Below are 14,992 nucleotides of genomic sequence, written 5' to 3'. Positions count from 1 at the left end.
TACAGACATTCAAAAAGCTTGAGCCTGAATTGATTCAGTCTTTGCAGGATAGTTTAACCTGCATAAATTGAACCAATTTGCAAGTGAACAGACATTCTGTTTTGATTCCGGAAATGCAGACACAGATGTAGTGGCTCAGGCTAGAAGCCAGGGGTGCTAGAGCGAGCCCTGGGCTGCGGGGAAGCTGTACTGAGAGAGGGGCATGGCCACGCCCCAGCGGGCCTGAGTATGATTGGGGTGGGGTTTAAACCCCCACCCTTGTCTGCAGGTTCCTCAGCCAGAGTGTGCTTGGAGGGGGAAGGGGGAAGAAACCGCGGCCAGACATTACTCACCCCCACCCTACTGCTTGAGCAGTGCAGTGCAGGGCGTGGCCAGCCCTGGTAGCAGCAAGAAGTGAACAGAGACAGAGGGGAGTTTAATTCCCCTCTCTGTCCCCTGTCCAAGTGACAGGGACCTGCCTGGCTAGGATGGAGTAGCCTGTGTTGTAGCACCCCCCTCCCAACTGCTGCAGAGGCAAGGGCGTGGCCAGGTGCTGGCCTGGCATGGCTGCCTGATGCAAAGGGGGTAGGGAGCTGTGCCCCAGGTGCAGTTTGTCTGCAAACCACAACCACACCTGTGTTAGGTGGTGAGACCTGACCTCTGCCCCCAGGCCACGCTGCTGCAATGGGAGGCAGCAGTGGATCAGGCTCTGTGATTAACTCCAGCTCCCCTCCCCATCCCCTGCCATGAATGCAGCTGGACCCACATCAGCATCAGGTGCCGCTCACCTCTCCTCCAAGGGACTCGGCCCAGGCACTGCGGCATGGGCCCTATCTGAGGGGATCTTCAGCATGGGACGGAGCCAGCACCATGTCAATGCCTGTGCTGCTGCTGCCTGAAATAGGAGGATTAACCCCCTCACCCCCTTCCCCTCAGGCTAATGGTGTCTGGCCTCTGCAGTTCTAGGTGCACAAGCAGAGCCTATCAGTGCCTGCGTGTTGCCCCTTTCCCCTCGGGCTACCAACGTCTGGCCATGCCCCCCATCACTCCTGCTGCTGAAGCAGCAATGGGGGTGGGGGGGCTGGGAACGCCTGGTAAGGGCTGCTGCCCCCCTGCCAGGTAGACCCAGCTGCACTCCAGAGCAGGGTTTTGCACCCTGCTCAGTCAGCTGGAACAGTGATAACACGCCTGCTAGGGAGGAGAGGGGTGGGGCCAACCCTGCTTGGCTGCAGCAGACGCCCAGAGCTGCAGAGCATGCTGGGATGCTGGGGGACTCTGATTTAACTTAAACCAGGAAGGAGTCTGGGAAACAAATTCCATAAACTAGTTTGATCTAAATCAGTTAAGTCTGATACTACATTCAAACAGATTTATCTCAAATAGGTTTTAGCTATTTTGAAACTGGTTTATGTGCACTGAACTTCTGTTCTGTTACAAGTTTAAACCAGTTTCTGATCACTTAACCTGGTTTATGTGTAACTTCTGCCCCTAGCCCTATTGTCACGCTTCCATGCCATTCATAGCTTAAAAACTTTCATGGTGAAATTCTTGACAACAGAAGTTGTAATAAACATATGAGATGGCTGCTAGGTAATGATGCACACAGAGCTAGCCATTCTCACAGCAATTCTCTGAGATGGACAACAAAACTGGTCCCATTTTTTGGAGGGAAGAACATGCGTTGTATATCAGGGGGCATTGTTTGTTTAAAATAAAATTTTATGATGTGAAATGTGGTCAGTTTTGTTTGGGGTTGTTAACAAAAATAGCCACTTAATTTTCAAAGACAGCATTAAAAAGTTCAGCTTCTCCTAATCAAAACTTATTTGGCATAGATTTTTGTAGTGTTTATCTGTAGTGGTTTTGGTTTTTTTTTATAGCTTTCAGGTTATGGACCTACTCTTACTGTTGCTTCAGATCACTTAGGAATTACATTAGGAAAGTTTTCCCAGGCAGTTACAGAACCCACTAGTGATGTTAAACTTCTCTTTCCCAAAGAGCAGGCTTTACAATCGTTATGTATATATATTTAAATTAAAATGCACCTGTCTCATCCATTGTGCTGTAGGATGGACCAGGAGTTCTACAGGAGACACAGCATGTCTGAAGCTAAAGATGAAAACAGTTCCACAAAGACACTGTCGGCAGCAGCTCGAAGATCATTCTTTAGAAGAAAACATAAACACAAGCGAAGTGGTTCCAAAGATGGAAAGGATTTACTGGCTCTTGATACAATCAGTACAGACTCCATTCCTTTCCTGGATGGCAAGTCCTTTCATTATTTTTAGTTTCCTTATGGCTCCCATGAGAAATTTGGCTTTCTGGTTGGCCTCTACATAAATAGGGGAGAATCACCTGCTTCCCATCACACGCACCACCCTTAGCCACTGGTATAGATGCTCGTATTAAGTAACACAGTAGGCTGTCTCAAATCAATAGCTTGTATTTGTTAACATTTTTGAGTCCATCTCCTGAAGTTGAGCACTCAGGCCATTGGCAGCTGTTCATTTAAAGGCATCATGAGATCTGGTCTTCAGTCTCAAATTACACCTCCTGTGCATGGCAGGACACACAATTTTGGGATTAGGGATTAGGTCCCAGTCACGCCCTACTTACTAGTGCAAGGGGAACCCAAGAACATGATGCTGGGCTTCCCCTGCATCAAAAAGTTGGAAGCCTAGTGCCCAGCAATCAGCTGATCATCAGCTGAGGGCAGGAACCAAACTGGGGTCTAGAACTGCCCCAGTATGGTTGCCAGAGTATGGATAATAAGCTGACTGTCAAAACCCTACACTCAACACCTCAGGCTGGGCTGCCAAGGGCAGGAGATCAGAGACTCCCGGCAGGAGAACCAAAGGCCTTCCCATGCTGGGAGTGTTAAACCTGTACTGTTACTCTTCTATTCCAGGTTCCCTTGCACCACTGTGAGTAAAAACCACATGTACCCTTAAGGTGCACAGTGATTTTTCCAGGTCCTTACATCCCAGTGCTTCTCCCCAGTCCCAGGGTCCTATTTAACCGGGACCTTTAAAAACTGCATGTTTGTCTGAGCTGTACCTACAGTTTTCTGACATCCTCGGTGTGCATGGACCCTGGGATTGGGGGAGACTCCTTGATTCCATGGTCCCTCGGGGACAGGGTTGTCAGAAAAACATGTGTGTACCTGGGCTACATATGCAGTTTTTAAAGGTTCTGACATGCTATTACTCCTGGATCAGAGCACCTTTCCCCAATCCTAGGGTTCATCCCACCTGGAACTTTGAAAATTAGTGTGGAGCTGGGCTGTATCCAGTCTTCTGACATCCCCTGTGCGTGGGGACCCTAAAATTAGGGAGTGGTACCCTGATCTTAGGATACCAGTGTGCCAGGACCCTTAAAAATAGTATGTGTAGCTCAGTCCAATTGGCTAGGGAAGAGCTCTGTCCCAGGCCCAGGGGCTGCCCTATGCAGTATTTTGACACTCAGCTGAGTGTCAGGATTTGACATGGGTCAGCCTCAACCTGCCACAGGTTCAGTTTAAGGCAAATGAGTCACAAAGATGTTCTACGTTGTATGTTGAATAACTTTGCGGTTCATTTTCTATATTATCATACCATAAAGAGACTTGAATATGTGGCCACATTACTATTTAAGGTGTGATAAATAGGTTAATTGTGTCTCAAATATAATATGTGCCAGGGGCCTAACATTTGCCTTTCTAAGGGGAATATAGTAGTTGTATGCTTTTGCAATTATGGCAAAAACATAATCTCCTTTGAGAGATGCAGTTGTTTAAGCCCAGATCGCTAGACTTTGGCAAAGTGAACTCCTGAGTAAAAAACTGATTTTAATATTACTTATACTAATTTACTGCTTGAAAAAGCATGTTGATTGTAAAACTTACTTATTACATTTGAAAGAAAATGCCTTAGATATCACTGCAAATTTTGTCTTTTGTAGAAGATGTAGTGGACGTAGACACAGGAAAGCTTGGAGCCCTTTCAAAAGTATCTGGTATCTTCTAATTGTTATGCAAGAATGAGCTGAGAACAGTTCAAATGTAGCAAAACTGCTCCAACTTTAACCCTGGATGAAGGAAGTTAGGCCTCTGGCACATGTCACACTTAAGGCGTGATTAACTGATTAATCGCATCTTAAGTTATTACCTGGCTGTGTGTTAAGACAATTAATGGTATGATAAAAAAAAAAAAAGAATAAGCCACAAAGTTACTACATAAAAATGTGTAATGGCTGGTTCTTATCATACCATTAACTGAACATGTCTCCAGGCTAGTGCTCCCGGCCACAGGGGTGTACCATGTGCCTCCGAACCCAGGAGCCAGGATCAACTTATGGTACTCCCAGCCATGGCAGCCCATGATTCACCCCCAGATGAGAGCCCTGTCAGCTGATAGAGTGCCAACTGTAGGAGCTTACTGTTTTAGGGAGAAGCCCAGGATTATAATCCTAGGCTCCACCCTGCACTGGCAATAAGGCATGATGGGATCTGATGTTGGATCACACCATTACACCTCCTGCCATGCACAAGTAAGGTGTGACAGGGCAGGAAGTGTGATTGTAGGGATTGCACATCAGATCCCATGCATATCAGATCCCACGGCACCTTTACTTGCATGAATCCAGAGGCATTCAAGTTAGAGTGGATTTGTTGCATTTGAATTGTTCTAAGCTCATTGACACTTAAGTTAGAATTATCAGCTGCTGTCCTTTTTAAACTTTTCCTTTTTTAAAGGCACCAAACATTTCTGTGTCCACACCATGTGTGCTTTGCTAAGTATTTGTGTATCTGATGGATCCAACTTCTCAGAGTAGAATTATGGACCCTTTATCCACAGCTAAAAGTTTGTATTCAAACCATAGTAATTTGGTTAATATGAGTCCCTCAGTTATCTGAACACTTAATGTGAACAATTTCAAGTTGTGTATAAGTGACATTTCTGTTTTTCTTTAGACTCTGTAAGCCTGGCTTATCAGCGTGTACAGAAAGTGGATTGTACCTCTCCAAGGCCTGTGCTTATTCTAGGGCCATTACTTGATGCCGTGAAAGACATGTTAATCAAAGAATCTCCTGGGAAATTTTGCAGATGTCCTCTTGGTAAGCCTGCCAGGGTACATTTAAACCAATTTATTTGCTTAATTATATAAATGATACAATGATTTATCTTAGCACCTATATTTAACGATCGCACAAACATTATAGGGTGGGGAGATAAAAAGCAAGACTGAATTTCTGTGGACTGTCCTGCAAGACTTTTTCTGTGACTAATAAAAATTAACAGTGTATCTGTGTTTTGCTCTTTGAAACAGAGGTGATGAAAGCTTCCCAACAAGCTATTGAACGGGGAGTAAAGGATTGTCTGTTTATAGATTACAAACGGAGGAGTGGTCATTTTGATGTGACAACTGTAGCTTCAATAAAGGAGATAACAGAGAAGGTAAAATTTCTTTATGGTATCCTTGCTTTTTCTGTGGTTCTCCAAAATTTACAAAATGTGATTTTCTGCTATGGTTTTTGGGAGGAAAAGTGTTTTATTGCCTTTTTGGCCTTCCTTCCAAAGACTATGAAGAGTTGTTCCCCAGCACATTGTTTTATTTAGACAAAATAAGGTTTATTTAGTGTAGTGCAGTTACTTCATGTCAGTATTTAAAGATTCTTTTATATAATCCTAGCTGTGGAGAAATTGTGGGCTGTGGGGTTAATTTTTTTCAAGTTAGCTAAATTTTAAATATTTTTAAGATTTTTGATATGTGTATGTGACATTGTCAGTGCATAAACATTGTAAAAAAAATTAAACAAGCTAAAAGAATTGGCATGTGCATGTTGTTTAAAGTCCTGTCAAACGAGGGGTGCATTTTTATTAAGGAAGGGATTAACGTATAGTGTCTCCTTAAAAGATTTGAAAGATAATTTATTTATTCTTGAAGACAAAAATTAATATTCAACTTCTTTATCACAGTAGGCTTGAAATGACTTGATTCCATCTGCCTCACACTGTGCTTTCCATTTAATATAAATCTCCTGAATACATTTTTCTTCTATTAATAGTTGTTTCTCATAAATACAGTGTTTGTTGCATTTGTTGTCATTTTAAGCAGTAATAAATCCTTTAGACAGAATGTACTTTGTATTTACTGCCATAAGATATTTTGCTTAGGGGGCTGGGTACGTAGAAGGTGGGGATGAGGGAAGGTGATGCCAGAATGCCAAGTGTGACGTGAAAATGTTGTTGAGTTGCCACAATTGTATTTAGAGGTAGAGCAGGGCTTCCTAAGTTTGCTTATGTTTCTTATCCTGTTTACCTAGATAAATGTTTATATCTATTTGTTTCTAGGACTGTCACTGTTTGCTGGACATTGCTCCTCATGCCATTGAGCGGCTCCACAGTGTTCATATCTACCCTATCGTCATCTTCATTCGATATAAAAATGCTAAGCAAATCAAGTAAGTGGGAATGATAAGTCATGGATACTTATTTTATGTTACAAGATTAGCTTCTGCCTCAAAGCAAATGTGCATTTTTGTCTTGCAAAATCATTTTAAGGTAAATAGTGTTAATTTTATATCAGTTTACATGAGAAAAATGGTATGCCCAAAGGGAAAAGAACAGTTCTACTTAAAACCTTAGTACCAGAGAGCACTCTGGGCACCTATACATGTAGCAGACTTCTGCTTCACCATGTGCTAATTAGCATGCTCCAGCAGCCTCCATATCACATGTATTTAGCATCTCTGCATTTCAAAATGGTGGTGGGAGTTAATTTAATGCACCTCTGCTGCCATTTTGAAGCATGAGACACTGAATACACATGATGCTGTGGCTGAGAGCTGCTGTAATTAAAGTGACTCTTCCCCACATGCACACACCCTGGAGCACATGTATAGATGCCCTAAGTGGTAAATGCAAGAGGCAAAGGATTTTGTCCCTCCATTTGAGCTGGGATTGGGAATGTAAGGCTGCGTAGCTCCTTTGCTCTGTATCCCTTTTTACTGGTGGGGGCCAACTTTTTGGTAAATGTGCCACAAATTTAAGCCTCATGCTCTCTCCAAGAGCCACTATGTTCCCCTTTCCCTGATCAATCTGCTTCTCTGCTTTCTGTTCCCTGCCCTATGCCTCCTACCTAATCTGCTTTTTTTTCCTGCTCCCTGCCCAAATTTCTGCTCTGCTTTCTACTTCCTGCCCCATCTTCTGCTGTGCTGTTTACTCCCTTCCTGATCTACAATATGCCATGCACAGGGACTGCCCTAGCAGGCATGCTGCGGTTGGCCATCTCTGCCCTACACAGTTGAGGCAACTTATTTTGAACATATCTCCCTACCTCTAGGCTGCCATAAACTGATTGTCTTCAGCAGTCACCTTCCACAATGTGCAATCTTGCCTGGCCCGCAAGCATAGTCGGTTTAATTTTCAGAGAGCCAAGAATAGGAAATGAGTGTTCTGACTTATGGTCCCCCTATTCATATTATGAGTTAGCTTTCCCTTTTACTGGGTGTGTCTATCTAAGTCTACTGTGCAGTTGACTAATTAACTGCCCAGTAAACAACTCAGTGTTCATATGTGTGTCCTGTTAGGGCACACAGAACTAATAAACTCCACAACAGGGGTGTACTTGTAAATTCTAGTGCCTACAGAGTTTCCCCATGCACAACAGCACACATGTGGATGCTGACTGGCTGGCTGGAGCATAAGGCTACCTGCTGGCTAGTCCCATGCTAAAGTACCCTCATGCCCCAGCCAGGCCTCCGCAGCACATTGAACTAGTTTGGAGCATTCCTGGGCTGGCAGGCTGATCCCCTGGGACCCCTGCTAGCTGGGGCTGTTTCGACTGGGCCATACATGCTGCACATGAATAAACTCCAGAGCTAATTGCTCTGGAGTTTTGTTCCTTGGCACACATTCAAATGGCATGCCCAGGAGCAAAAAACTCTGGAAAAATAAACTCTGGAGTTTATTCACATGCACTAATTGTACATGTAAATGCTCCCACTGACTAGTTTAGCCAGTTACACACAGACATAGAGGAGCTGTTTTGCTAAGGTATCCTTATATGAACTCTGATCTCATTTTGAAACCTTTCCTCCAGAACCTTTTCTGTTTTTGTTTTAGGTATATAACAATTACACCAAGGAAATAGTTTCCTTTACACCACTGGCCCTTGTAATTTATCAAACTTTAAGGATCCTACATAAATATTAAACTACAAAAAGTATATTTGATTATTCCCCTTCAAGTAAATAATGCTTAGATGTCAATAAAAGTCTAGTAATTCATTTTGAAGCTCATTCATTTAAAGAAAAATGAATGCCCCCACCACAGACCACCAGAAAATCAACACAGTACATTAAAACTCCCCACTCTGTATGGTTATAGAGCCACATGTTCATATGTTAAAGGAAGCTCTTATGTGGTGAGCATACTTAAAAATCAGGTCCACTGCTCTTGGTTATTTTCACCCTTCAGAACAAAGAGAAATAAAGTAAATTGAAGCACTGAACTAACAGGAAAAAAAATCAGGCTCTTTCTGCATTCAACAAGACAAGATAGAATTGCAGGTTGCCATTGGGAATTACTTGTTCCCATCAGAGGATTTGCAAAAAAACATTTAAGTATTTTAACACAAAACCTTTTGGTTTCATTGGGTCCTGTACTCTTAAGTCACGTGCATACTTTTGAAAACCCCACCTGGAATAGTAGCTCAGTATGTACAATACCACTGCAACACTGCCCATGTTTGATGTATAAAGTAAGCTGTGTGAGAGCATGCAAGCCATCGTTTAACATTTTTACCATTTCAAACAAACTTGCCATGACTCAAATCTAAGAGAAAACAAGTTCAGCTAGCTCAGTAAAAGCTATGAGTGCCTGCTGTCTTTATAAAAAGTCTTTACCAGTCTGTGCACTCTTTATGCTGCAGCATGCAAAGGAAAATAGCTGAATAAAGGCTATTTGCTTAATTCATATGCGAGTGCCTTCCAGAAACAGGCCTGAGACAAATTCATAGATCTGAATAATATAGCACTACTGATCTCAATGGAGACTTTATAGGCTGATTTATGTCTAATTGGTTGTTTTTTCCAACAGCTGGAATCCACATTTCCTACCTTCACCAATTTCCTCTGCTAAATTTAGTACTGTATGACTATATTTGGTTGTAGAGTTTGATAAATATTTTTTAAGTCCTTTGCTAGAGCAGTTTCTTTAGTGTCGCTTTGTCTAAGATAGGGGTTGGCAATTTTGTCAGTGCTGCAGGCTGAATGTTTCCACCCTCTTGCCCCCTCACCCTCCCATCCTAGCTGTCAGATATCAGACCCCTTTGCAGCAAAGTTAAACTCAAGACATTGTGAAGCAGCAGGCTCTGTACTGGAAGAGAGTACTGCAGAGGGGATGGGTGGCATCAGACCTCTTCACAGGCAACAGGTTGCCAACACTGGGTCTAAGGGACAGTTTTCAAAGGATATATATGATATTTTTAAAAAGACCTATTAACTTTGGAAAAGGTTAAGACTTTTTTTTTTCCTTCCATAGGTCTGCTAATTATGTCAGGCTAAATTTCTTAATATTGCAATTCAAATAGATTGTTAAGAATCCCAATCCGTTAAGAAAAAATCCATTAAAACTAGCCTCATATTAATGGCACTATTCCACGGAATACACCAGGTGGCACTCTCTGCACAGGATTATGCCTGTAAATTATCAAAGACTTTCACGTTAAGACATATGCATGCAGCTCATCTAAGGTCTGTTGAAAAGCTTGCTTAACAGTGATTCTTTTCTTTTCCTTTTTTATAGAGAACAAAAAGACCCAATCTTTCTGAGGGACAAAGTTACACAAAAACATTCCAAAGAACAATTTGAGACGGCTCAGAAAATAGAACAGGAATACAGCAAGTACTTCACAGGTTAGTATGTAATCTTCATTTCAGTAAGAATGCAGTTGCAATTAATTTGACCTGCACTGAATTTTGAAAAATCAGTTAATAAGAAAAGAGGGGTTTTTTTTACTGGTATTTTTTTAACCTTCCATTGGTTTTGATTAAATTTATGCTCTAGTTTTTCAGAGAGAACTATAGCATTTTTCAATAAAACATTATCACAAGTGTTTTCTTTACTTTACAATAAGTTCAGCTTATCATATAGTACATTTTGATATTTAAAGATGAATCCAATCCCCTAAGATGTACATAAAGACATATCTTTATCATCCTTAATCAGTGTTCTTTTTATTTTATTGTCCATGGGAGTCCTGAAATCACAACTATTTAGTGTACAATATGGAGAGAATTTTGGTTTCATTGTTTAAAGTGAGTTTTCTACACTAGAGAGATTTCGTTCAAAATGTACTACAAATGATATATGGAGCAGTCTGATGGAATTACTTAAAGTAGTCATGAGGAGCCTCTGATTTTGCTGTCAGGACATTGCAACATTCATTGCTTTTCATTCCTGCTACAGTATGGTGTTCCTGAGTTGTAACAAAAACAAATATACCAAGTATATAATGGGTTCTAGTTAATAGCACTGACATGATGCATGCTGTAACAAGCTTTAAAAGGGCAGTACAGTTTTTCAAAGTTCTGTTTATCAGCCATTGTTTTCACTGTCACTTGGAAGCATGGCCCATAAACATGATGAAGTGTATTTAGTTGCAATATAAAACTCACAATATAAGCCCTTAAATTCTATTTGGAAAGTAGTTATCTGATACATTTTCCCTGAGATGATGTTGCAGTACTTGATGCTGCTTCATTTCATTTTTAAGTACCTCACCAAACTCTTCAAAACACAACTGGAAAAAACTTCGCACTGTAAAAGTGAATGGTGCCACTGTCATCAAGGGTCTCTAGAGGCAAAGCATGACATGTAGCTTTTAAAGAGTTCTTTTATTTGGTGGAGGGAAGATGATTGAGATTTTTATACTATTGATTTTGGTCAAATACACACAGAATACAGAAATGCCCCTGGTATTTGTCTGTCTTGTTTTCTAACATTTGTTGAGAGAAGTCACAAATCATTAATAATGACAATTTTCTAGTGACTAGCTATTACATAGAAAGATTTAATACTTATTAAATAAAAAGAATACTCAGTGTCAGGAAAATACCATTAAACTTTTGAGCTGTGTATATAGTTAGTTTCAATAAACACATGCTGTTGTCTGCTCCTGTACATTATTACAGCCATTTGTTGCATCTTGTCTTCATTGATGCCTGATTGTAAAGTGAACTGTCTGAGACCAGGAACTCCTTGACTTCAGTAAGTTCCTGTGTAAACCACCTTGCAAAATGAGGGCTATATTGTAAGGATTGTAAGCACTATGAATATGATTGAGGGCCTTGGAAATTACTAAATCAAAACAGCTACATTCCATCTACTCTCTGCTTTCAACAAATGGAATATTCTCATTTATGGTTTAGTACTTAGCTACAAGACGCTTTGGGTAGGGAGGAAGACACAGTTTCCACAGATCGCTACATAATCTTGCACACTATAGCTTTTCCCCCTAGCTGCTACATACCTTCAGTTCTGAACTGTGTGGAAGCTTCAGGAACCTTTTTGCTGAATAACCTATTCAGGCTATCTTTACTTTTACCCAAAAAGATAGCACGTTTTATTAACTGTATTGAATTTTAATGCTCCTGTTCACCAAACACAAACTTGTCTGTTTTGCCTCCTGGATCCAAATTTGTGATATGGGGCCAATTATAATTTTTTAATGTTATTAAAGTGTCTGTTTTCAGAAGTGGAAAAACTATCTACTGTCTGATATTTTTTCCTGTTATTCCATCTTGATATTGGCTGTATTCAAGAGGAGTTTTAAACTAGTTCTTAAACCACATAACTTTTTTGCCTAATGTCTTAAAGCTCATAGCTTCAGTCTCCTCTGTCTATACTGGTATTTTTTCATAGTAAGTTTCCTGTGGTTGGAACAAGATGGAAGTGGACACTACGTGTATAACAATGCCACTGTAGGCAAGGCCCAAACTTTGGGTAGCTTGCATTACCTTTTCAGAGCTACCTAGTTTCAGATCATTTTGAGATGAGGCATAGGGGAAGTCTCTTGTAGTTAGTAATGCTATTATAATACATAATTCTCAATGTTAGATTTTGCCTGAGCACTCCAGAACAGTTGAAAGGGATTTCTCAGCAGAAGATCCCTTGCCTCTAGATCAGTGCTTCTTAGCCTAAAGATTCTTTGAAAGGTGATACGCAGTATGAGGAGATAAATGCAGGCTCAGGTTTGTTCCCCAACCCCCACTACTTGGCCCCTCTGCAAGGAAACAAGAACTGTAATAAATAAGATAGTTTTGCCACTGTGTTCACAAAAGCTATGGAGGGGTACCTTGAGTCTAATGGGGGTCGGGGGAGGGCTTGAGGCTAGAAAAGTTGGGAATCACTGGTGTAGATCTTGTTCTGCAGCCTATTTGGCAGGCCTCAGGGCGCAATGCAGGGTGGATTGCTTTTTGTCTTTGGTTTATTATTATTATCTGTGTTTTTTCTTGCTGCTCCTGTTTGCTTTTTGTTACCTGAGCATGGCTGTAGCTTTCTGGTGGCAAAAGTGTAGGGATTTTTTTAACTCAGCCTGTTGTCAGCTGCTCTATAAGTTGTTTCAGATACTTGTAAATAGTTCCTAGTTGCTACAACTATGAGCTCCAGGTATGTTACTGCATTAAACCCCAAGGAATGCTTGCTCCATCATGGAGGTTTTAAGATGGTCAGAACCTGTTATATCATAATAGATTCAAACTTGGCAACCTGATATCTCTGAAAACAAACTGCAGAGTACTTTGTAACAAAACAGGTGTCTTAGTTGATTGTAGCCACAGAGCATACTGGTTTCCTGTGTCATTTCAAGGTTTAGTAGAAGAGATAATATATTAAATGTTTAACCTTTCTACTGTGTTACCTTTGTTTGAACATGTATATATATGTAACAGATACTCAAGGGGTAAAAATATACATGATCTGTTGATAAACACTCTGTAAGAAAATACCTAACACTTGCTGTCTGAAATAAGTCAAGTCTTTCCAGTACCTGATTTGTATGTGGGCATTTTCTTTTTGTAGGTGTTGTCCAGGGAGGAGCCCTTTCAAACATTTGCACTCAGATTATGACAACTGTCGATCAAGAACAAAACAAAGTCCTGTGGATTCCAGCTGGCCTGCTATAGATATTTGCTGTGAAGCTATTCTCCAGATGTAAATAGCAATTAACCTTTTTCCAACGGACACATCATTTATGTCTTTATGGAGATATAAATGATTGCTTTTCGTGAAGGGGAATGATACACTGAACACAAAATCAACAAGGTGTGTAGAAGGGATAGCTCTTCATCAGAGAACATTGTCCTGCATACAAACTGCAGAATGGGCTATAACTGAGGTGTACCTTTTCATAAGAGGTGAATATACTAATGCTGCGAAATAACCCTATAGAATGACGTTTACAAAAACCTTTTCCAAGTATTTGGTTGTTGATGTTTACTTGAATGACCTTTATTTTTTTTTAAGTCTGTCTCCTTTCCCCTAATGAGACAACTCTCCAAAATGGAGTGTAGTGTCCACAAATAAATGGATTTGCAGGCAATGTGATTCTACCTTGCAGTTCTGACCTTTTTGGAGCGCATTGCTGACATGACTACTGGGTAATCATGCAGGGTTTGTGATCAGTACATCTTGGGAGTGAGCTCAGAAGGAAGAGCACTCCTTCCCAGGGCAGACCACTGTTTGTAGTCTATGAAAGTTTATCTGTCAAAGATACTGTTTTTGTTTTATGCATGGATCTAATATTTAAACTTTGTAATATATCTGATCAATCTGAACTTAGTATATGTTTAGAAATATTTTTTGGTTGTTGGGCCTAGTCAAAGTAGTGATGGGAAGAGTCAATAGCTAGGCCTAGCATGCTGTGTTGTCACTTTTAGATACTGTAAATATTGAAAGCAAATGTTGGTGCAATTTTGCAGGGTAATTCTTAAGCTTTGTACTTCAGTGTGTAGCATTCACATAGATTTGTATTTAATATAAGAGCAGTCACCGTTTTAAGTCTTTGAATGAGAGCCTTTAGGGAGGTACGTTAATTGTTAGTGTTTTCACTGTCAACAAGTAAGTGATCATTTAGTTTTGTTGCAATACTCTTTTACCTGTCGTACCAAACTTCATGGTATTGGTTCCTTTTTTGTTTTTGCACTTCTGAGTCTGTGTTCCTAACACAGGGTTTGTTTTTTATCTTTTCATTAACTCTGTCATGTTTGTAGGTACTGTACTTAAATTGTTATTTGAAGTATCATTTAAATAGGGCTTTTTCTCAGTGACTGTTCCTAACATTTCATAATGTAGCAAGAAGTATTTTCTTTTATTAGTTTTACCCAACAGCCTGTAGTTTTTCTTTTATTTGCTGGGGGGGTTTTAATTAAAAAGGGATTCTTCTTGCACAGTTCTTCAAAGAAAAAATTGGTCCTAAAATTTAACTTCTGTTTTACAAGTACTATTTTATAGCTCAAAATACTAAAGAAAAGAAATGTAGGCAATGAATGGATGAATTATTAATCAAAGTACTTGTCATGGTGAGGGACAGTGGTTATTTTTTAAAATGAGGTCAGAATGGACTCCAGTGGTACAGATAAAACAGACAGGTACTGTTCTGGCTTGGACTTTCTGTACTAAAAATAAAAATGTCACTTTGTATCAATAAAAGGTAAAGAAACTGATTCCTGTGTTTAAGTAAAGGTCAATTTCTATAACTTGACTTGTGTTTAAGGACTATTTATATTGCCTCTAGCACTTTTTAAGAGACATATGAAGCCACTTTTACTTAATTTGCCCCACAACATTTCCTTATATAAAAACTAATTTTTGTCAATTGAAATTGATATGCATACTTGGCTGAAATTGATGTATGGATATTGGAGGTTCTACGTAAGTAGGCTGTATCTTCAAAATAGGTTCTGCAGTCATAGTTTGTGTACTCATTTCTCCTGGTGTGGAGAAATTGGAATTGCATTTATCCTGGTATG

General features: G+C 40.3%; 1 protein-coding gene across 2 annotated transcripts in view; it reads left to right on the top strand.

Moving 5' to 3' along the window:
* Nucleotides 1–14,724, top strand: part of DLG5 (discs large MAGUK scaffold protein 5) — a 194,605-nt gene extending 179,881 nt beyond the window's left edge. For both annotated transcript variants that reach the window (XM_090057165.1, XM_090057164.1), the window contains exons 28-33: nt 2,048–2,244; nt 4,931–5,074; nt 5,287–5,414; nt 6,312–6,421; nt 9,768–9,877; nt 13,044–14,724. In XM_090057165.1, the coding sequence (XP_089913291.1) occupies nt 2,048–2,244; nt 4,931–5,074; nt 5,287–5,414; nt 6,312–6,421; nt 9,768–9,877; nt 13,044–13,147 (793 nt within the window). In that variant the 3' untranslated portion in view covers nt 13,148–14,724. The remainder of the gene's footprint in view (nt 1–2,047; nt 2,245–4,930; nt 5,075–5,286; nt 5,415–6,311; nt 6,422–9,767; nt 9,878–13,043) is intronic.
* Nucleotides 14,725–14,992: the final 268 nt, after the last annotated feature.

Source organism: Crocodylus siamensis, chromosome 7 (assembly GCF_052110815.1).
Source record: "Crocodylus siamensis isolate JL-2025a chromosome 7, ASM5211081v1, whole genome shotgun sequence".
Taxonomy (NCBI): domain Eukaryota; kingdom Metazoa; phylum Chordata; order Crocodylia; family Crocodylidae; genus Crocodylus; species Crocodylus siamensis.
The sequence above is the reverse complement of the archived record's forward strand: the minus strand, read 5'-3'. Positions and strand labels throughout refer to the sequence as shown.